This window comes from Oreochromis aureus, linkage group 16 (genome assembly GCF_013358895.1).
Source record: "Oreochromis aureus strain Israel breed Guangdong linkage group 16, ZZ_aureus, whole genome shotgun sequence".
In the NCBI taxonomy this organism is placed as follows: Eukaryota; Metazoa; Chordata; class Actinopteri; order Cichliformes; family Cichlidae; genus Oreochromis; species Oreochromis aureus.
This window is the reverse complement of record NC_052957.1, coordinates 20237785-20260250: the sequence shown is the minus strand read 5'-3', so window position 1 is coordinate 20260250 and position 22466 is coordinate 20237785. Positions and strand designations below refer to the sequence as shown.

Here is a 22466-nt window from a genome sequence, read left to right as displayed (position 1 = left end):
AATATAGCTGTAGCATTTTTCACATTCCACTCCGAACTGCGAGTTAATCCTACTAGGGTGTCAATAACAAACATTTACCAGAACTGGAGTGTCAATGGTTTCTGGAAGGGGTTTGGAAATGGGCTGGGAATGACAGAGCTTAGAAATGGCTCGCTCTGCTGCTGTTTGGAGGGAGGAGATAAGAGAATTAACATTACTGCCAATCCGGATGCAGAAAAGCAATTCACTCATATTTCTAATCATTCCCTCCATCCCTCTACTTTTCCACATGACAAGCTTGGTAACATCTCTGTCAGCAAAAAAAGCGCTCTGTTGCTCTGAGAAGGAACTGGAAATCAAGGACAGGGAAGCAGAGGACAAAAGAGATGATGGAGTGGAGACAATAGATTAGTATATACTAGCAACAATATTCCTTCTTGTGCCAATCAAAGATAAGGGTGCCAGTCAAGCTCCTCGAGCGAGGCCATTGTTAAATAAAGCCGTTACATTCACAGGGAAGAGCTCGCAATTAGAGCTCTGACGAGGGAACAGCTTGACAACAGAGCAGAAAGACTGGGAATTGGCAGAGTCTGCGGTGAAGGAGTTGGGTGTCAAAATGAATAAACGGAAGAAAAGGGATATTGGATCTCTATCGGAAGTACTGTTGGACTGAAGCTATTTTTGCCATGGTAGACAGAAAGAGCTTGGGTTTCCTTTCAGAAATCATACTCCCTTGCTGTTCATAGCAGAAAAAAGAAACTCGAGTGTTTGTCTTACTATGAAGTGAAACATTCACCCCAAGGAAATTTGCACCATTTTGAAAACTCAAATGCTTGTAAGTGTTTTCTTCCTTTCACCCAAATGTTGTCACAAGCATGCGCAGGGACACGCCCACAGAAAGCACAAGCAGAGCCAAATACAGTACTGTTTAAAAGTCTTGAGCTACCCCTCATTTCTTTTTTTGGTTCCAAAGACTAAGGCTTTCTTGTCCTGTGTTAAAGTGGTCCTGAGCATTTCTCCAGGTTTTCTGAAGGTCTTTAAAGGTTTTTCTTTAGACATCGGCTGCTTTTTCAGTCATTTTCAGTCCAGTCCTTGTACCATTTTCAGAGGAATGTTTTTTTTCTGGCTTATTACACCACTTAACACTACTAAAACAAATAAATAAAAAAGCAACCTAACTCAAGGGATGAACCAATTTTGTGTCTACACATAACAGACAGCTTACCAAAGAACTCATTTTAAATGTTATCTTTACATACTTTATTACTAGAAGCCTGTTGCAAAAACACATTATTTATTTCTGTTTCTTTAAATGAATTTACAAAAAATTTCAAATATACCAAAATTTGACAAGCATAAAATAGTATTTTTTAGCCAGTGATAAATTAAAAAATCAGAGGACAAGTTGAGGACAAAATAGGTTGCAGGTCTAAAAACCAGTCTGCAGCAGATGAACAGTGTCTGAATGCACTTAAGAATTCCAGAAAAGACTTAACAAAGAAATTGAGATATGCATCCTGAAATTTACAAGAACGAAATACACATAACACCAAATAATAATGTTCAAGCTAGTTAAAATCGCACAAAGTCAATGTTTGTTTAATTTACTGTGATTCCTTGTGTCTTAATATTTCAATACCCATTTCCCATTTTCCTAGCAAAATATAAAGAAATGAGGGACAGCTCAAGTCTTTACTGTACTCTGTGTTGGTAAGCTATAAAAAGTTCTCATAGTTTTTAATTTCTTACAAATGTTCTTCCTTTTTCTTCCCTCTCCCTCTGTTCTCTTCCAGCAGAGCAGAGTTATGCATCAATATGGCCCAATTTATGAGGAACTAGTTCTTTCCTGATAGCGAACAGGAAAAGTACAGGATCAATCTCTGTCTCTGTCTCTCTCTCATGGTATTGCCCATCATGAAAGCACATGAAAACACTAGTCACTGCATTAAAGTGCATTTGAGATACATACAGGACACCCTCCCTAAACAAACTAGGCGCCCCACATGCTTGTAGGGATATTAAATGCACACAAATACACAAACACTATTAATTATCTGTATTCTTTTTTTGGGAATACTTCAAACATACACATTCCTGCCAGGAAAATCTCTTCCCTTTCCCACAGACAGGAAACACCAATCACTCAGGACCCAATCAGCAGAACCAGAATCCACTGGATTCTATACAGTTCTACACCACATGCAACCCTCTCTGGGTCTAATCAAAACCAGCGCAGCAAACTCAGCCCACTCAGTGTCTGGGCTTCATGTGCATGCCCTCCCTTGCAGCTGGCACTGCTCTCATTATGGACCTAATCAGTACAACCAGGGCTCTTGTCAAGACATTCTCCACAGAATAGGCTCTCTCTTTGATATGATGCAAATGCCGAATTCCAAATATCCTAATTTTCGGAGATTCAACTGGATTTGTGAAAGAATAAAAAGCTCTGTTTCAGATCCTCAGCCACACAAAACCCTTCATCAATGGAAGATGCTCCACTTGGACAGAAAATTCTTGATGACTAATGTGAGCCAGTAGTTCAAAGCTACTTCTAAATGAAGCGTGAGTACCAACCAGGTCCAAAACACTAATCTAATTTGTAGCCGACACACTTGGAATTGCAAAGATCAACCAGAAAATTACAACTACAGCCAAAAAGCGTGTCCTTGCATATCTCTGTATGTTTTTTTTCCTTCCAATATACTGCATGGTCATGTTTGAATGTGTGTTTCTCACCACCAGCAGCAGCAGCACCATATCTGCATGGTCACACACACAGGCTACATGTAGGGCTGTCCACAGGTCTTCATCCTGCAGGTTGACGCTCAAGCCTCGTTCAATCAGAAGCTCTGCCGCAAACACATTGTCATGGCGGGCACACTGCAGAATGAAAAAAGAAGGAAATTACAATATTGTTAGATTTATAAGAACCACAGGAGTGCAAAATTAGATTTTGCCACTGTCATGGAGGAATGTATAGCATTTTGCAAAAATAAAGGCATGGAGAACGGTTATAAGTATAAACATGTTACATTTATAGGAGTGACAGTATCATTCTGTGAGGACACATAACAATGTCCTGATTTTTTAAATCGGTGCATTAGGAATGCAGGAAAAATTCCAGGGAATGAATGTGAGTGTAAATAATGCCACTTCCTGTTAGGGACATATCTTACCAAGTGCAGCAAGGATCCCCCAGAGGAAATGGGAGTGTTGGGGTCAACACCTTCTTTCAGGAGGCGCAACACTGCAACACACCAAACATCCATATGTTAGCACCCGCTGTTTGCGAGGACAGGCAGCGTGCTTAAGGCAAGCACAGTAGACACATACACGAACACAGGCACTCACTATCAAAACCGATGTGTGTCGAGTGAGTGTCCTCTGATTGTCCTTGTTACGTCAGTGCGGATCAGTGTTAAGATGTGCGTGCATGTTTGGTAACCCCTGTTTTCTGACCTGCTGCTGGGAAAACAGTGAGCCACGCAACCCAATAACACACTGACACAGATCTACTGAAGGAAACCATAAACCATTACAAACAAGCTGACACAGTCAGACATAAACAGATAAGCAGACATGGTTAACACAGATAAGCAGTGTCCCGTAAATTTGATGTGTTTTTAAAGAAATAAATGTGAACGCAGCAGGACACGGTGACAGAGCGAGAGCGACAGGACACTGGGGTGTGCGACAGATAAATAGAGACTGATAGTCAAACAAGAAAGGCAGGTGGAGCGCTGTAGTTTGGACACATGTGAATTCAGTGACACTGACAGCACTAGACGGCTGCTGACTGAACCGAGGAAGACCTTATACCAACACTGTCACACGATCCCACCACATATGCCACATACACAAACGCATACAGTACATACATACACGTGCAATAGAGTCTTTATGCAAAACCAACTGCTCTGAAGACATCGCCATAGTAATTTTACACAATGAATCCTGCTGATGACCACAATAACATCATTCACTTAGGACAGCATTACACTCCATTGGACTGTGGACAGCAGCTGTTCTTATTTTGCTGTGTTAGTCTGTTACATTAGCACATACATGAACATCCACACAGAGCCATGGCAAAATATTACACTTTAAATTTTTTGCTAAAATCTAAAGGAAAGCATCTGTTAAACATTACTGTCTGAAAATTTACTAGGATTGCAAATGGATTCACCTGCAAAAAATATGTGTATTTTATGAACACATACTGTTTGAAGTGTGCATTGTGCATTTACACACCTTCAACGTCTACAGTATATGTTAAAGAACTAAAATACTAAATCTGGAACAAATAACAATAAGCTGGTTTGGCAATAAAAATCCAGAATCATCATCAGATATTAAGCAAAGCAAAAAAATCTCAATAATTTATACATTTATCAATCTTACATAATATGATGTATGGTTTGGACATGGTGGCACTGAGAAAAAGACAGGAGGAGAGTATATATGAGAGGGACAGCTTAGGCCACAGGTGTCAAACTCCAGGCCTCGAGGGCCGGAGTCCTGCAGGTTTTAGATGTGTCCTTGATCCAACACAGCTGATTTAAATGGCTAAATGACCTCCCCAACATGTCTTGAGGTTCTCCAGAAGTCTGTTAATGAACTAATCATTTGATTCAGGTGTGTTGACCCAGGGTGTTATCTAAAACCTGCAGGACACCGGCCCTCGAGGCCTGGAGTTCGACACCCCTGGCTTAGGCTGAGCAGTTTGAAGACAATTTAAAGCACAGGTGTCGAACTCCAGGCCTCGAGGGCCGGAGTCCTGCAGGTTTTAGATGTGTCCTTGATCCAACACAGCTGATTTAAATGGCTAAATGACCTCCTCAACATGTCTTGAAGTTCTCCAGAAGTCTGGTAATGAACTAATCATTTTATTCAGGTGTGTTGGGTGAGATCTAAAACCTGCAAGGCACCGGCCCTGGAGACCTGGAGTTCGACACCCTTGATTTATTTGAGATCATTTGGGACACATACAGAGCAGCGATAGTGGATATATTGAGTAAAGCATGTTGTCGGTTGAGACGTCAGAAAGGAGGAAAAGACGACTGAAGGAAAGGTTGATGGATGTAATGCAGGAGGACATGCAGGAGGTTGGTGTGCAAAGGGTTCATGTGTTGGTATAAGAAAGGGGAAAGGGTGAGACGGAAGAAGAGGATATTCACTAATCACTTGGTTGGCCTATCATTGTAGAGGCACATGCACGCATATCAAACAAGCCAGACATTATACACAGAATGTTTTTCCATTCTTCTCATGGCTGCAGTGCTTAATAGCATTTAAGTGGTTGATGAGTAATAAACAGACCAGTGCTGGAGCCAATCAGCATAATTATCTCCTCACGTCTCCATATGCTGTGGAGACGCAAGACTGTAAAACATCAATTAAAGTACATCTAAAGCTGAATTAGTTCCAGGGGAATTGATAATGTTCCTGCTTTCTTGTCTATTAAACAATATATCACAACTCATCAGTGAACTCAGAAGGGCAGTTTTTAAGAATGTAAAGCATCTTGTGATTTACAAACGGTAAAGTTTGGTATATTGAAGGTTGGTATATTTTCCTGGTTAGGATAGACTCGAGTTTTAAAATGACCCAACTGATGGAGTTAGTAAGGAGCTTTCATTCAACCTGCCTGAATTTTATGGCACACAGCTGCAGACAGGTCAAGGGTCAAGTGGTTCATAATGTCATCAAGTAGCAAATGGGGAAACAAATGTTCGTCCGACAATATGGTCATCGGGAATCAATAGTACTGTTGCATGCGTGTCCATCTGTTGTGTGCATTAGCAGTAAAGGTGCCAGCTATGCTAAATATCACTAATATTGAAGGCTTTCATTTAAAAATGCTTTGTGTGCTTTATGATCCCAAACATATTTTGTATTTTACCTTTATGTAGCTTAGATTAATATAACAGTTATTATTTATTATTGTAATTTGCACCACTTTCTTACAATGTCAGTCTTACTTTCGCTGTTTTTTTAACCAACTACATTTGTACTTTTTTTGCTTTTGATCATTGCTGTATATATCTCCATAGTATAAGGCTCTTACCAGGTGCCTGTGGCACTTTAACTCAACTGATGTTTATTGTAGAGTGTACTATTTTTATACTTTATACTTTATAATGCTGCGGTAACACAACAATTTCCCTTGTAGGATCAATAAAGTATCTATCTATCTATCTATCTATCTATCTATGAGCACTGAAACAAGTTTTGCTTCCTGTAGGCAAAATTCCTGTCAAGTCAAACAAGGGGCATCCAATTATCCCTGTCTAACATACGTCAAATAATGGAAGACAATAGCAAACAAAATCCCAAGACTTTGTTCTTAGCATAAACATGGTATAATCCAAAGTTCAGATAAAGTTTATACAGAACTTCAGAAGCCTGATTTAGACAGCTCGGGTAGGTGTCACCCAAAGTTTGAGTCTTTTTAGTGCAACATTCCCTCTTTATGTCACTTAGTCTTTACAGTAACTAAGTGCAGAAACAGTAGGCAGGGGAAAGTCGAATTTAATACCATGAGCTTCCAATAAAACCTGAAATGTATTGGATTTTATCCCCCATCTGTTCTCATGGAAGCATCTTTGCAAAGGATCTGTCAAAGTCCTGCATACACAGAAGTAACGATTAACACAAGCAAAGTTTATTGAAGAAAGATGAAACAGTGTGAATCCATAGTTTAAACCATAGCTTGACAGACTAAATTAGTTCTCGATAACTCTATAATCCTAATAATCAGCTTAGGTAATGGGATTTTAACTACAAAAAGAGAAAGCCATTTGTCAAGTCAATAGCAAAAGGGATACACTAGACTGTTTGTCTTAAAACTACTAACGACAAGCTGTTTTACATTATGAGGTGATGCCACATTATCACGTAACTAAAATGCAAAAGGAACCCTGGAGTTGCAGCAGCTATATGTTTATCTCACAGCACAGCCACAACATTAACTGTCTTTATATATTTATTAATTTTCATATGTGAGTCGGTGTATGTAAGTGTGCCACCCTTCAATCAGGCAGTGAAATGAAGAGTGTGCAAAAAGTAAAGTCAACTATCATTTCTGGACAACCACAAAACAGCTGTTCAAGACGTATGTGCAGTTTCCATGGCAACCACATAGGACCTGATAGAAAAAGAGTAAGCACGATGGAGAGAGAGAGAAAGATGAGAGAGAAATCTAAATTAGCTATAGATTGACAGGTGGACATGAATAGAGGATTATGACCTTGATAACTATCAGATTCCTAAAAGCCAAACCTGTGACATCTTACTGGCCTTCTTCCTCTTCCATGGAAAAAAATACTTCACAGCTACATCCCTACAGTAAGATATTATGAAGCTACAGCCAATACATAAAACTGTACAAGAAGTTAATCAGTAGCTCTCTTAAAAATCCATGCTATCATTTAGATATAAACTCATGCTTGTGTTCAGCACCTGAATAGAGCCCTCCAGGACATTTTGCCTACACAGTAAATTGCAAAGTATGTGCAATTCACTGTTAAAAAAGCAGTTCTCCACTCAGGAAAATTAGATTTATATATTGTTGAACTGGAACTGCTTGAAATAGACACAATGCCTCACACTGACTGTTGTGCAGATACAGTACAAGGTTGGATGTACTTTTCTCATGCCTCTCTTTTCAATTCTCTGGCTCTTCTTTCTCTTGCTGCACCGTGACATTCTATGAATTTGATCAAATCTCTGTAATGTGTGCTCCATAATATGCCACTTACAGCAGCATTGCCAATTTTCTTCGTATGGCAACCAGACACATTCTTCTCATGTAAACTATCATTCCTTGGCAGCCCTATATGAGATTACGTTCAAATCCCTTACTCTTATAAATGCGTCTGTCTCTTGGGTCCTTATCACAGAGTCATGATCACAAACGGGGGACCGTCTCACCTCACTGCCCCATGTTTTTGAAATGAGTTTTTCATTCCTCCTTTGTTTCATTCATGATGGAAAAACACAAGTGTAGAGTTTTCAAATAGATAATGAGTCTTGTATGATGGAACAGGGTACCACTGCCTACTTATCCCGAGAAAAGGCCATGTAATGGAATTCAGCTTCTGTAACCATGTAATAAATGCCACCGAAGGGGGGCAATGCACGCTCACAGTATTTGGAGTATTTAATAGACAAAACCCCTCAATAAATGTTGACTTGCAACTTTGTTTAAGTTGCAATCCTGAAGTGAAAGAAACACATTACTCTAAAAGACAACTCTCAGACAAATGTCTGACCCAAATCAAGGAACTGCAGCTCCAGTGTTCTTTTTCAGTCTAGTATTGGTTAGGCTGGTGCATATTTTATTTCTCTTTCTTTTTTCTACAATGAAGCACTGGAATTCTCCTCGTAAAATCATGCCTGCAGACTGAAAAGAAAAATTGAAATTGCTTATTTGTGACAGTAAAGGGAAAGTGGGACCGCAAATTGAATGTGAATGCATTTTAATCCATTTTTACAGCCGGCCATTTTAGGGGAAACTGTCATTATGTGTACTTCTCTTCCTTTGTGTAATTTTAATTAAAATACTCAAACATAGAAAAAAAAAACATCTAAATTAAACTCAACCTTCAAACCGAGCGCAACTCTGTAAGAAATGACTTCATAACATTCACATCGTTTGCTCATTTTACCTGTCTGGATGAACCTCTGTAAGGACACTCATGACTCATCATATGAAGTATACATTTAATATTAGAAGGTCAGAGAAGTATGAATTCCAGTGTAAAGTTTCATCGCAATATGACAAAAGTTGTCATTAAAGCACATTTGTAAGGGATGGCAGAAAAAGGGCTTCCTTTTCTATCAGCTCGTGGGCCTAGGCCCTGTTCTGTCAAAAACATGACAGATGTCTGACACCCTTTTAATCCCAGCATGGTGCAGTGAGGGAGATATCAACTGATGTTCCCTAACATCCCTCACATATTTACTTATTTTTCTTCCTCTATGGTTTAAGTTTCACCATCTGGGGGAGATTATATATAGATGGAAGGCTAACAGAAGACAGCTAAATGTCTGAAAACTTCCCATAAGACTACACTACACATCACAGTGACTTCAGCTGTGGTCCAGCACACCCGGCGCACAGTATCTAATGATAACAGATGGATATAGTTATGTTTATGGATATAACAGAGAATTCCTTCGAGTTAAAATGTATTTCGCGGGCAGTGTCAAGTGGATTCCTTAAACTTTGTATTGAAGCTTTGTTTCACTGATATACACTGTACATACTACACATGGTGTTTAGTACTTTAGGTGTGATAGGTTTCTAAGGAGTGCTCCAAAACACTCCACATGACTGGAAACTTTTATTACCTCCACTTTCCTGACTTCCTCACTGTGGAGAAGTGATTGCACTATGAGTCCCTGTGCTGTGCCTGCAGGATGGATCTATACACATTGATCAATAATGAAAGATGGCCATTCAGACACACTTCACACAGTAATTACACTTCCATATAGTGCACACTGAACAGACACACAGCACAAGCACAGGGGAAACACGCTCGCCCACTGGTGCAGAGACCGATCCAAATAACAATATTTCTGACTTGAGTTGGAGTCCCCACTGAGGGGACTGTGAATGCATACGGTTGCATAATACAGGTAATCTTTACTGCCAGCAGGAGAAAAGTAGGTTTGACCCGAGGTCTGCGGCAGCTAAAAAGTCCAGGATACAAGAGAGACTAAAGGATCATGAGGCTATGAAAGTCTTAAATGACAATCCATTAAACAGTACTGGTCTAAAGAATGGATGTTCTAAAGCAGAGCTGCAGGCTTCACACATACACATGCATGCAAAACAACAATAATCATTAGAAAACAACAAATCGTTCTAACACAACAAAGTACTGGTGATTTTCTATGTAAGATCTGATATATGAATGAAAAGAATGGGGTGCACACTGCAACACTGGAGCTCATGAGATTTTGGGTTTTAAAGAAAGTGCTTCAAAGAAAGATGCAGATACAGTCCACAGGTGTCTTAAGATGAGTTTTTGAATGGTACCAATCAAAAAGGGGTACCAAAAACCTCTTAAGATTTGATAACCAAAGTTGGAGAAACCAGCACAAAATGTCATTAAATAGCATTTTTGGAAAGTTAAGACATGGTAAATATTAGTAGTAGGTTCCATGGTTACGAGAGCAACAGCTTCACACTCTGATGATTGCTTAAAAAAAAAAGCAATTTCACCAATTTCACCAAATGTCAAAATACAAGCGAGCCAGATGTTTGCATATGACAGATAAACCTGTGAACGAAGATGACGTGCAGTGTTCTCAGATCTACAGCTAGAGCTGTGTGCCCGTGGTATATTTAACCTTAACCCAACGATATCCTTCATAATCCAAAAGCATCTTTGCTGCTGTTATCCAGTTTCATCCATTTTCCAATTTTCCCAATTTTCCCTTTTCTCAGCGTGTTCGCCCTTCCCTCTTCTACGCTGCCGTGTCAGCAGACAAAGTTTCACAGTTTCTTAAAGAACTATGAGTCACCTAAACATCTTTAATTATTTTTCAATAATCATCACTGTCTGGAGCAGACGGCGCTGATAATGACAAATTAAGTTGAGATATTAAAATGTATTCAAGATAACAGACATGTTAAAGATACAAGTGCCTATCAGCTAAAAAGTTGGCCTGTTTTTGTGCCTTATTTGCTGTTGCAATGTAACATAGTATATCACTTCAGCTTACTCTAGAAGGGATCCATGAAATGATAGCTTAACTGTAATGCTGAAAGCATAAAATAATTAAAATATTGGCTTTTTTTGGCAGTCATACAGTATATGATCTACTGCTTAAATGGTGACAGTGTTTAAACCCCAACAACAGCTTTTTGGAAATCAGCCAGGCATGATACACGTAGCTATAGTTCCAGTATAGAGCATGAAACTGATGTGCAGCACACAGAGTTCATAGCTATTGCTAATTTCTAACCCTAAGTTTAAGTTTGCCAGTGCCAAATATGTTCCCACATTACTCTGGGGACAGTCCTGGCCTGAAGCAAATCCTATCGCTCTTTATAAAAAAGGCTAAGACGAGCAGAGATAGTGAGAAAAACTTATCACTTCGAGCACCAGCACCACTGAAGAATACTAAAGAAGAGGCATTGTCAAGATATACAGTACTGAGTGCTGATGGATCCAACTTCCAAGTGTTAACTCTAAGTGGTTTGGACTGATCCTTACGCAGAGGCAGAGGCAGAGGCAGACACTGACCCAAAAGAACCTTAAGAACATAAAAAGAACAGCTGATGAATCTTTAAGGCAGTATTTTTCTTCAAAGAAAAAAGAAATGAAGTGTTCCCTTATCTACAGATGCCTCTGCATGAATCTACTATTTTGTTTCATTTGGAGCCAGTTCTTGTTTTGAGCACCAAATGGTCACAAAGGCCTCACATAGCAAGACAAACAGCGGCCTGGTACCACTTGAGCACCATGGTGGAGCTTAGGTGATTAGGCAGAGGAGTATGCAATCCATGCCAAGCCAGTGAACCCTGTTTTCAGGTTGGCTTTTGCAGTGGCACACCAGCTGCTCCCACAGACCCCAGCTGAATCTTACTGGCAGCCAGGGAGCAGAGATTAACACAGTGACCTGCAAAGTCTGCCGGAAGGACTGACAGAGATATGCTCAGACAGCTGTGTCAGTGACTGGCAAGTGACTGTCATAAACGAAAAGAAAAATGGTAAGGTTGGACAAAAAGATGTGCCTTTTGGAGTAAAATGTGAAAACCCTTTAAATTGCAAGAGGCTTTTTTTGTGACAGAATGATGTCAGCATCAGAAGTTAGTGTGTTTTTATTGTCTGAGGAAAGCTTGCAGACTCCTTTTTCTCTGGCTGGTAACAGATAAATAAACACACACACAGACGGGAACAAAGAAACATTCTCAGACACAGAAACAGACACAGGAGGGCAGACAACGGCGCTTTTCGCCAACATCAGTAAAATCACACAGTCATTCTGAAGCCACAAGAAAGATTTTTAACCATTTTTAAATGCTTTGATGGACTATTAACTATCAGCCAATCAAACAGCCGTATCACATGTTCTTTCTTTATCTGTTGAAGAACACTCTTATGTCATCTAGCTCTCTGTCAGTGTCACTGAACAGCAGATGCAGGTGGGATTTTTTTCATCACTTTGCTCTCCAAATCAGGTATTGCCATCTCTGCCACCCTCTTGTCACCCTCATGTTAACCAGAAGCAGACACGCCCACTCGCAGAAAAACCCGAACACGCACCTTCTTTGTCATTATGATGAACGATGGCATCCTGTATAATATCGGCGGGCCTGAAGCGGACGTGGTGCTTCTTGCGGTGCATGGGCAGGGCTCGAACCTTGACACCACCTTGTTGGCGCTGAAGGCTCTTTTCTCTCTCATAGTACGCCCTTATTTGTTCACAGCGCATCCTCCTGACCAGCCTCTGGCGCTGGCCAATGGGAAGAGACTCCAGCAGACACTGGTCTATCTCCATGTTCTGACGAAAGACGTTACATAGCTGGAAGCAACCTAGAGACAAAGAGAGAAAGCCAGAAACAGCAAAATAACATTAGCGATGTTTTATCTCAAAAAAATTATGTTGCATCATTTGTCATTTATTTACATAAGATTTGTTTTTATTCAAGCTCTGAATGCAAGCTGTCCATGCTTCAGTGAGGATGACAATCTGGAGAATGACTGAAAACACTATCCCGCTAAAGATGTCCTGTTGGTGCCGGTGTGGGCCCACTGTGGACGGACCCAGACACCCCACACAAAAGAGCAAAATTGCTACGGTGCCCATGATAGTTTACACAGTAAATGAGAGAATGCTCTCTGATTAAACACAGAAACTAATTTACCTAAAGATGCAGCTGTGCATGTCATTTATTTTAAGTCTTGTTCCTGACAAGCAGAGATTTGCGTGGATACTCTGAATCTTCCAGATTTATTATTAGGGCTGTGGTCTCAGGGTCGACTTGTTGATTTTTTTGGATGATATGCAAACAAGCCTTGATCAGAAAATAGCCGGTGTTACTCAGATAAGGAGACAACACTTTATCAAAAGCAGTCGAGGATTTATCACCCACACGGCTTCACAGCTTTGTACTTGGCCAGCTCGGCAGAGACTGCTAGGTCAAACTTATGCAATGTTTACATTTGTTCAGCTTTAGCTGAGAGTGTACGCTGACTCAATCATATCATGTCAAAGAAGCACTCTGTGTGGGTGCGTTTTCGGCCAAAATGTCAAGTATAAACCTTTTCACAGTTCAACAATCAGCAAGACACATCGCTGAAAAGTATGAATATATCATCAGTGTGCACCAGAACTGTCATTTTTCAACTGTCATATTTTCACCTTGATTTGTTCTAATAATCTTTTTTTCCTTTTTTTTGACACGTTCTTCCGGCCACAGCTGTACAAACTCCAGCGTCTATCAGTAGCAGCTGCTACACAGACCAAGCTGTCTCCCTCATTGGAAGGGAAAGTGATATCACAGGGGGAATAGCAGAATTTATTATTGCTTTATTGCTTGTTTCCTCAGCAGTTCTTATGCTGAATCACCGGCTGATGTAGTTCTATTTTTGGATAACAAATGAATACGGGCAGGTGCTCAGTGATCGGATCTGGCCTGTGATCTTATTTTCAGTCTAACATAATGAGGTTAAAAAGATGTAATGCGGTAGCATTGGGTCATAGTGGAGGATATCTTTATGTAATAACTGTAAATATTCACAGCAACAAAACAGTGTCAGCTGAGTTCTTCAGCTTTCTTCACCAAGAAACTGAACCAAAAGAAATATTGTGCCTTATATTAAATATGTGTATTTTGGTCTTAGCTTACTTTGCTACTAAATCATTTGGGAGAAATCATCAACACCCCAGCGAGAGGAAAACGAAACCACAAACACACCCTTTAAAAAGTAATGAGGATGAATGGAGATTCAAAATATTTCACTTCCAAACATCACGGATGTTCTCTTATGAATTTTACTTGTTCAGAATAAATTTGAAGAAAGTTATTATCCAGAATGCCTTACATTTAAAAAAGTAGTTAGCACACTGAGATCTTATTTATTTATTTATTAAACATGTCTCAGATAATAAGAAGCATCCATGTCCTCAGGTGTGTTGAAGTGGTAATGTGTGCTTTAAATATCAGCTTTTTATAGCAATAGCAATTTTATTTATATAGCACATTTTATTATGTATAAACTCAATGTGCTTAACAAAGGAGATAAAAACATAAAAAAAAATCTGTGTAGCTTTGCCTTAAGGCACAAAAGCAAAAATAAAATATAAGAAACAAATAAAGAGCTCCTTTTTATGCTTATTTATAATTCACTGAGGACAATAATTCTAGAAAATATGCTGCACTCCATACGCCAAACAATTACTGCAGAGTAAGTGTGATTATTTTGTTTACTACAGCTCTAGACACTTTGCACATAAAAGAACAAATTCTTTGCTGATTTTAAATTAAAAAAAAAAGTATTCTGAAATTGTTGAACAATTTTCCCACTCGCTTTTTCACAAAGTGGTAAAAGCCTCCCATCGTTACTTCTGAAACTATCAGCCTCTCTGGGATGCTCTTTCTTTTTATAGCCAATCATTTTACTAATTAGTCTAATTTCTTTTATTTGTTTTCATTACACGACCTTTCCAGTCTTCCTGCCCCGACCTTTGTGTTGCGGGCATTCAATGACTACATGATTTTCTCAGGTAATTTTCAGTTAGTTAACAGTTTTAATAATTTGTGAATAATGGCATCCTGACTTACGCTGTTAAAAACATTTTTTTAAACCAAGCTGCATCCTTTTGTGTTTATGTCAGCATTTTGCCCAGTTGTGTGCAGGCAGTCATTTAGCATCCTGGCTGTGAAGGATATTTGCTCATTGTTTAGCCCTGGGGTGGGTTGTGCGAGACGCCACAATATTTTATGTGCTGTTTTTTTTCTGTCCTAACAGAGTGTATCAATTCTCCTGACTGTGCATAATCTATCTGCCTCTCAGTGGAACGTAGCCAAACAGATCTCATCACAAGGCAGCTGCTAAACTTATTCTGGTCTGCTTGGGTGATGTAAAGTAGCGTGACTCTACAGCAGGTGGGCCAAGCCCCGGAAGACCAAAAGAGCTCATGTAGAAATAAAAAACAAAACAAAAGATGCCAACACTTTTAGGAATAATAATATGTTACAAAGTAAGTTAAAGTGCAAACAGAAGACGAACTGTCATGACAGCACTGATAATATGACAAATTCAGGTCATAGTCAGCCCAGAGGACAAGCAAAACATGAAGACAAGATAGTCTTCACACAGACAATGACTCACTAACTTATGTCTCTTTGGGCATGTTATATCTCACTCCTTACATTTCTCAAACTGCTCTTCTTTTATTGTGCTTGTCTTTTTTTCTTCTTTGCCCACTTTTGATTTAGTTCTCCCTTACTTTGAGTATTTTTGTCTGTTCACTGATCTAGCGCTCTTTCTCTCCGTCATCTGTCTGCTTCTCTTTTAGGGTGACTGAGCACACATCAGTGTTTTCAGCAGGTGAAAAGTAGTGTCAGCAGGGCACTTTTGTAGCACTGCATGTTTTCCAACACCTTCTGTTTCTTTGTCACAACTTTATCAGGTCTTAAATATCTTATTTTTCCAGAGCTCCAGACTGTGACTGGTCACACTTTACCGTCAGAGGAAATAACAGTATCAGACACACGTTATTATTTTATTTCTCTCCCAGGGTGTTTTCTGTCTGTTTCTTACTTTGTATCTGTGATGTTAGTTTTTCATTGTTTTTACACATTAGAGAGTGTTGCAAGTTATCTCATATAAGTGGAATATGCATAAGAGCTATGCACATTTGTCCCCCAGTCCAGCACTTGCACTACCACCTGAGAATCTTTTTGGCACTAGAGCCACCTTTCTGAGACTTTAAACTGGGGCTTTTCTTTCAACAGTGAAAAGCAACCTAACAATAAAAGAAGTCCTTAACTGTCGAGGGGTGTAAGTACACTGTTGTTACTTTTTACAGTATACCAGCAGCTCTCATTCGAAGGGGCCGAGGTGTTCGGACTCGATTTTTATCAGGCAGAAACAAAGACGTCCTAGCAGACCAAAAGATGCTTCTGTGTGCTTTTTTTGTTTGTTTTTGTTTGATATACATCTACACATTCATTTAAACACCTGCCCCGAACCCGGTTGGTCTCACACACACACACACACACACACACACACACACACACACACACACACACACTTCCTTCACAATACATCAGTGCCATCTGCTCTGGACAGACATGTAAAAAAAGCGTTCTTTTGTATTCAAGTTCCAGACGGGAGTGGTGGGTGGGGGTCATTATTATACTGCTCATGCCAGGTGCTTCAACTGTATTTTATTTTGGGAACTTGGCTAACGGTTGAAACACAGAAACACACTCAACCTACTGCTTTTTCTAATAATATACGACAATGTGTCTCCACAGTCTTGCATTCTCAGTCCCACAGTTATCGCCTCATTTTTTCTCCTGTTCTTATATGCACACGCGACAAATTAAAGGAAAAACCATCATAAATTGTTTTAATAAGGTGTTGGGTCACCACATGCCTACAGAGTAGCATAATTGCAACATGACATTAATTCAGTGAGTCTCTATATCTCTTATGTGGGGAATTAAACACCACTCTGCCAAAGGATATCCCCTCACATGATGGTCGTTCATCTAAAGTCTCACATAGATCTTCAATTTGGCTGAGAGGTATTGGCTGTGAAGACAGTATGTGATTCATATTAATTTTATACTTATTAAACCAATCAGTGACCCTTCATGACCTACGGAAGGGGGAGGCATTATAATCTTGAAAGAGACCACTACCATCAGGAAAGAAATGCTTCATGTTAGGTTAAAGGGGATCAATTTGAGCAATCTTGCATTGATTTATAGTGACCCTACCCAGGAAAGATACATGTGAATCTTAACGGTGTCATCAAAATACCTCCTACGACATATCAGAGGATGACCTTGCTGTAGGCGTTCGAGGATTAAGGGTTTTTTCCTTTAATTTGACACTGGTGTGTATTCCATCGCATCTATTTCATTCACTGCAGAGTTGAAGATAAAACAGAAGAAGAAAAAGATGAAACAGACCATCAAGACCAAACACGTGCAGTGCATCACACCTGCACATACACACGTGCATACGTCAGAATACTTTTCAGTCCAAACTCAGGAGAAGAAGTGGCATGTTATTTCCTTGATTACAACAATTAATCATCTTTACGTAAATGCAGCAACAGTCACATATAGATCATACTGATATTTTGTTCAAATATTCAACTTTTTAATATCCCCCCCCCCCAAAAAAAAAAAAATAATATTGATTATCGTTTTCTGAGCAGCTGACTGTTTCTTGCCTCAGTCTCTGTCCTCACTGTTCCTACTGTGTGTTCTTTGGTCAGCCTGGTTGTATCCTTCACACTCTTTGTCACCCCAATACATCATCTATTAGGCATACATTCAAGGCTACAGTCACACAAATCCATAAACTCCCAGTCCATGACAGACAACAAATAAGATGACATATTAGGGCAGACAGCCCACACATGAACTGTAGGTGTACAAAGCATGTAAGATAGATGGGTATAAAAAATAGGCTAAAAACGAGGAGAGTATATCACTAGAAACTGAACATTTTGGTTCAGCTTCTAGTGAGGTGCACAGGAAACTTCACTTTCCACATAAAATGCTGTGCACATCACATCACCTTTTAATAACCTGCAGTTTATTTTCAAATATTAGGACATAACGTCTGCACTAAGTGGTCAAAATAGCAAGACACACTGACTCTTGCTACTATGTGATGAATGGTTGTGGACAAATACACCAGACCAGGAAAGGACTAATCGGAAATGGGTCTGAATGAATCTGGGATATGGATTAAGTGGATATACAGAGAGAGAGAGAGAGAGAGACGGGGAAAGAAAGCATGAGCTTTCTTCTTCTGCCATCCCATCTCCAAGCTATCAGTTATTGATTAAATGTAGAGCATCCCATGCAGGCTCCAGCAGGCTTCGGCTAATAACACAAACAGCATTGCAGGAGCTTGTAAATTGCAAAATACTACACATACACAGTTACATGCACACAAACTCACATTTATGGTGTCTGCAAGCTGCAGACACCATAAATATGCAGGATATGTAGGAGAGGGGATGTGGATGGATTAAGGGGTGAGGTGGTTCCTCAGAGTGAAGGAGAGACTTTGACAGCCTGCATCACCTCTCTCATAGCACTCAATTATCTTTCCTCCTATATTCTCCCTTTTTCCGGTTTTCCTTGCTGTTGCCTCTCAAATATCTGCATCTATCACTCAAAATTTGGCCATATTCCTTATGTCACTCCTTCCATCCCTTTCCCAATAATGCCATCCCCTCCCTCTCTCCCGTGCTCCTCTATCTGTCTTTCTCTCCTTGAAACCACTTTCTCTCTGTGAGTCTGTTAGTGTGATGTGAATATGCCAGACACTCGTGGGATCTGCATCTTTGTGGCTCTACTTCAGCTTTCTTTCCTTCGTTTTGCTGCTACCTGCCGCATTCACCGGTCAACTTCACACATCTGCAGCAGCTCTCTGCAGCAAGCTCACACACCCACTTACTGCACGAACACACACACACACACGGGGGACACAAATACCCATTTGAAGTTTAGACCACACCGCTGCTGCGTCTGCAGCAAATGACCAGAATTCTTAAGCATGTGAACTCATACAGTATGGCAGCCTGAACATACAGTAAGTGCTAATGCAACAGACACACACCCATGACTGACAAGTACTTGCATGCATAAATATAGAACTGCTGAATGGCTACTTACAACATTTGATGAAATGGTAGTGAGACATTTTCTGAGCAAGTCAGACAGTCCAACAGTCAGGTAGGAAGGAAGGCAGGTATGCGGGGGAGTCAGTGAGTGAGGAAGGCAGGCAGATAGTAGGCAGCTACAGGTTCCAGAAAAACTAACTAAAGCAGAGCTCATAACCGGCACGATACATTATTAATCTGGCTCACTGCATGCTATCCAAACTCTGTTCCCCTGTCTGCATTATTCACCACCACCAGTAGCAGCTCCGGTTGCAGCTCATGCAGCATCTACATGCATACGGTTCCTCTCTCGCTTTCACACACACTCTCACACACACACACACACAGACATGCACTCTCTCGGTCACCCCTTCAGTAACACGGAGCTGCGGCTGTTTCTAGCTCTTCTCGCCTACAGCCGGATAACCGCTGCACAGCATCTTCCCAGCCATAGCCAACACACGTGCTCCACTGTCGTCACTGACTGGCAGCCGGCTCAGCCCACCTCCTGTTCAACACACCCCCAATGACGCAATGCTCTTCGCCTCCTTACACACCCCTCTCCTGGTTTTCCACACACACACACATATGCAGTGACTCATACAGATGCACACTTCTTTGGACTATCCTCTACCTTCTCAGCCCAAAAAAAAAGGCGGCAAGAAATGATTCATTGAGCTACCCTATATTATAGATATAACGCAGAGAGAGCGAGACAGACAGATTGTGAGGAGGGCTGTTTGATTAAACTGAAGAATTGCAGACACAGCAGGGGGAGCAAGAGAAAGAAAAATAAGCAAGAGGCAAAAAGAGAGGGGAGTGTTAAATTTGATAGGACAGCTAAAGACAGAGAGAGAAAGACAGGCGAAGCTGCTGCAGTGCGGCTTTTGGTGTGGTGACAGGTTAAGTGTTCATCAGCGGTCTTAAACTAGCCTCAAATTTATTACAGATAAAGATAGTTTACAGAACGTTGGAGCTTGAGCGCAGTACGTTTAGACGCCACTATAATGCACTTATCATGCAGCAACACACCACAGCGCATGGTGCAATATGAACTATGTGTGTCTGTAGGGCGATCTCTATGATTTTGTCCTCTAAGGCTGATTTGCATTTACTAAGCTTTGTGTTAAAAAGGGATTTGTGCAGGATGGGAATGTGAGCAAGAAGGAGGAAGAAGAGACAGCGAGAACAAGAACAGAGAGAAGCTGAAACACACTTAAAAAATGGATGATAGTAGTAGAGGTTAACAGGGTGTGCAGTGTGTGAATCAATCTGGATTGCGAGACACGTTTTAGAAATCTGTGGCGTGGCGCTTACACATCTACAGCCTGAATAGCACGCTGATTTTCCTGTGTGAGATTTTGAGGCACAATCGCTGTCAAATACAGGCGAGCAGAGATGGGATTAAAGCACGTGAGAAGCAGGTGAGGTTCACTCTGCGTTGGTGGCGAACAGAGAGGAGTAACAGAGCAAACTTGAAAGAGACTGGGGGAAAAGAAAAGACACACTGGGAGTGAGATTTGTGTGTATGTGTGTCAGACTGGATACTTGAGTAATTCCTGTCATAGGAAATCAGGTCAAAGCAACTGCTCGCTGCATCGTATGCAAAGTACAGCCTGAGCAACTACTACAACAACTACCGGAGTAAAATCAGGTGCCTGTGTTCGAGTGTGTGCAAAAACTGCACTATGCAGAGTAATTAAATCGTACTGCTACATGTGTTTGCACACAAACACGGAGACAACAGACAAATTCACATCTTTACTGCACTTGCAAGCCGAGTAGAAAAGTGTTTTTGGGATAACACAATGACTATCCCATTATCACTTTTGAAATGGAGATCGCACAGCAGCACATTCTGACAGGGTATTGTCATGCGTTCCCATCTAAATGTCTTTAAGCATTAATGGCGCATGTTATCTGCGCCTGCAGTAATAGAGACTTAAGATGCCGTATCAGAAAGTGGTGGCTTGCTGGAAAACTGAAACATGAGGTACTGTAAAGCACAGTTTCAAAGTGAGACATCACGCTAGAAGGCAAGTCAAATGATATCTGCGGCAACAGAGACAGGACAATAAATTGGTGACACGTAATGATAATTTCTATCTCTCTGCAGCCACAAGTAAGCAGCGAGACAGAGTGAAGAAAAGAGATAAAAACAACAGATGTAAGGACTCCATTGTATATAACAGCCATCTAAATCTCTGTCAAAAGAAAGCACGGCTGCAGTCACTTGTGTAACTATCCACAATCTGTTTTCTCGGCATTATCTATCTATGTCTTTATTGTTTCAAAGTCACTCACACTGTAGCACATGCTGTTTCTGGTAGAGACTGAGGCTCTCTTCTTCTGTGCAGCACTGACAGGTTTTCACTAAGGCAGCGTTTGATGCACAGATCATAAATTTCACTCACTTTGACACAGCGGTCACTCTGCCATCATCACCCTCAGGTGTCAATCAATGCTGCAACTGTGTTATCACCATGAATTTTGTGCTTGACACCCTAGAGAGTGTGCACATTTGTTCTGACATGTGATCTCTTCAACTGAGTTCAGTAGTGAAGGATCCAAGGTGCAGGCAATGTTCCTAATTAAGGCAAAGCCAAAGGCACTTAACACTGGGGAGTGTGAGATATTACATATTAAAGGAGGCTTTGAATTAAGTATTTCTCATTTCTATTTGATAGATTTATTTGTGTAAATCCATTCTAGATACTTACAATCCCATATATTGTATCATGCTATCAACAAAAGGTGCTCAAGTAAACATACACCAAACATAATTTGCTACTTCATGTATTTTTTTAAATTATTTGTTTAACAGCTGGAATCATATTGTTTTTGTCTGTTTTGTTGATTTTTTTCACTGCACCAAATGTTATTATCATATTGCTAATCTGTCCTGTTTTTCTTACAGGGGTATCGTTTTTAATTTATGGTAATTGTGCTACTGACAGTACTTCATTTGGGATTCAATTTAAAATCCTCAATATTAGGTTTGGTCATAATTGTTCATGACAATTGGTCGAGCCCATTGCCGACTTGTGCTGTGAGGGCATGACAAATAATTAACTTGCAAAGCATAATTGATGAATACTGGAACAAGATTCTTCCTTTAGGTTGTGGAGAACTACAGTGGGGACACTGATTGGGACTCTCATTGGTAATGACTAGTCCCATGGAGACCTGGTATTGTATGGTGTCCAAGACATTTTTGAGCTAAGAAGGTAGCTCAATCCACACTAGACAAGCTAGCTGCTAACTTGGTGTGCATCCCAATCACTTAATAATATCTGTTAACCCCATCCGTTCATTCAGAAGCTTCAAGGTGTTATTCATCTAGTTCCCAGAGACTGGTTGGTGACCCCATGGTAAGCACTGGTCAATAGGGAAAAATATGTTTATCGTCTGAGAATTTGTTTGCTGTTGCTAGGTATATCTAGTTGTTGAAAAGTCTGGACTGCTAACCTCCCTACTGCTTTGCTTGCTAACAGACTGCAGTCGCCCACTTACTAAATAACTACAGAGAGGTAGCGAAACTTGAGAAAGTGTGTCACAAACTGGAATCTGAGAATTTCTACCTTTAAATGTAGAGCAGCCTTACC

General features: G+C 40.4%; 1 protein-coding gene across 1 annotated transcript in view; it reads right to left on the bottom strand.

Moving 5' to 3' along the window:
• Positions 1–19241, bottom strand: part of myo16 (myosin XVI) — an 81803-nt gene extending 62562 nt beyond the window's left edge. The window contains exons 1-4 of the mRNA XM_039600442.1: positions 18875–19241; positions 12264–12533; positions 3156–3226; positions 2716–2859 (exon numbers count right to left, since the gene is read on the bottom strand). Of these exons, the coding sequence (XP_039456376.1) occupies positions 2716–2859; positions 3156–3226; positions 12264–12533; positions 18875–18902 (513 nt within the window). The 5' untranslated portion in view covers positions 18903–19241. The remainder of the gene's footprint in view (positions 1–2715; positions 2860–3155; positions 3227–12263; positions 12534–18874) is intronic.
• Positions 19242–22466: the final 3225 nt, after the last annotated feature.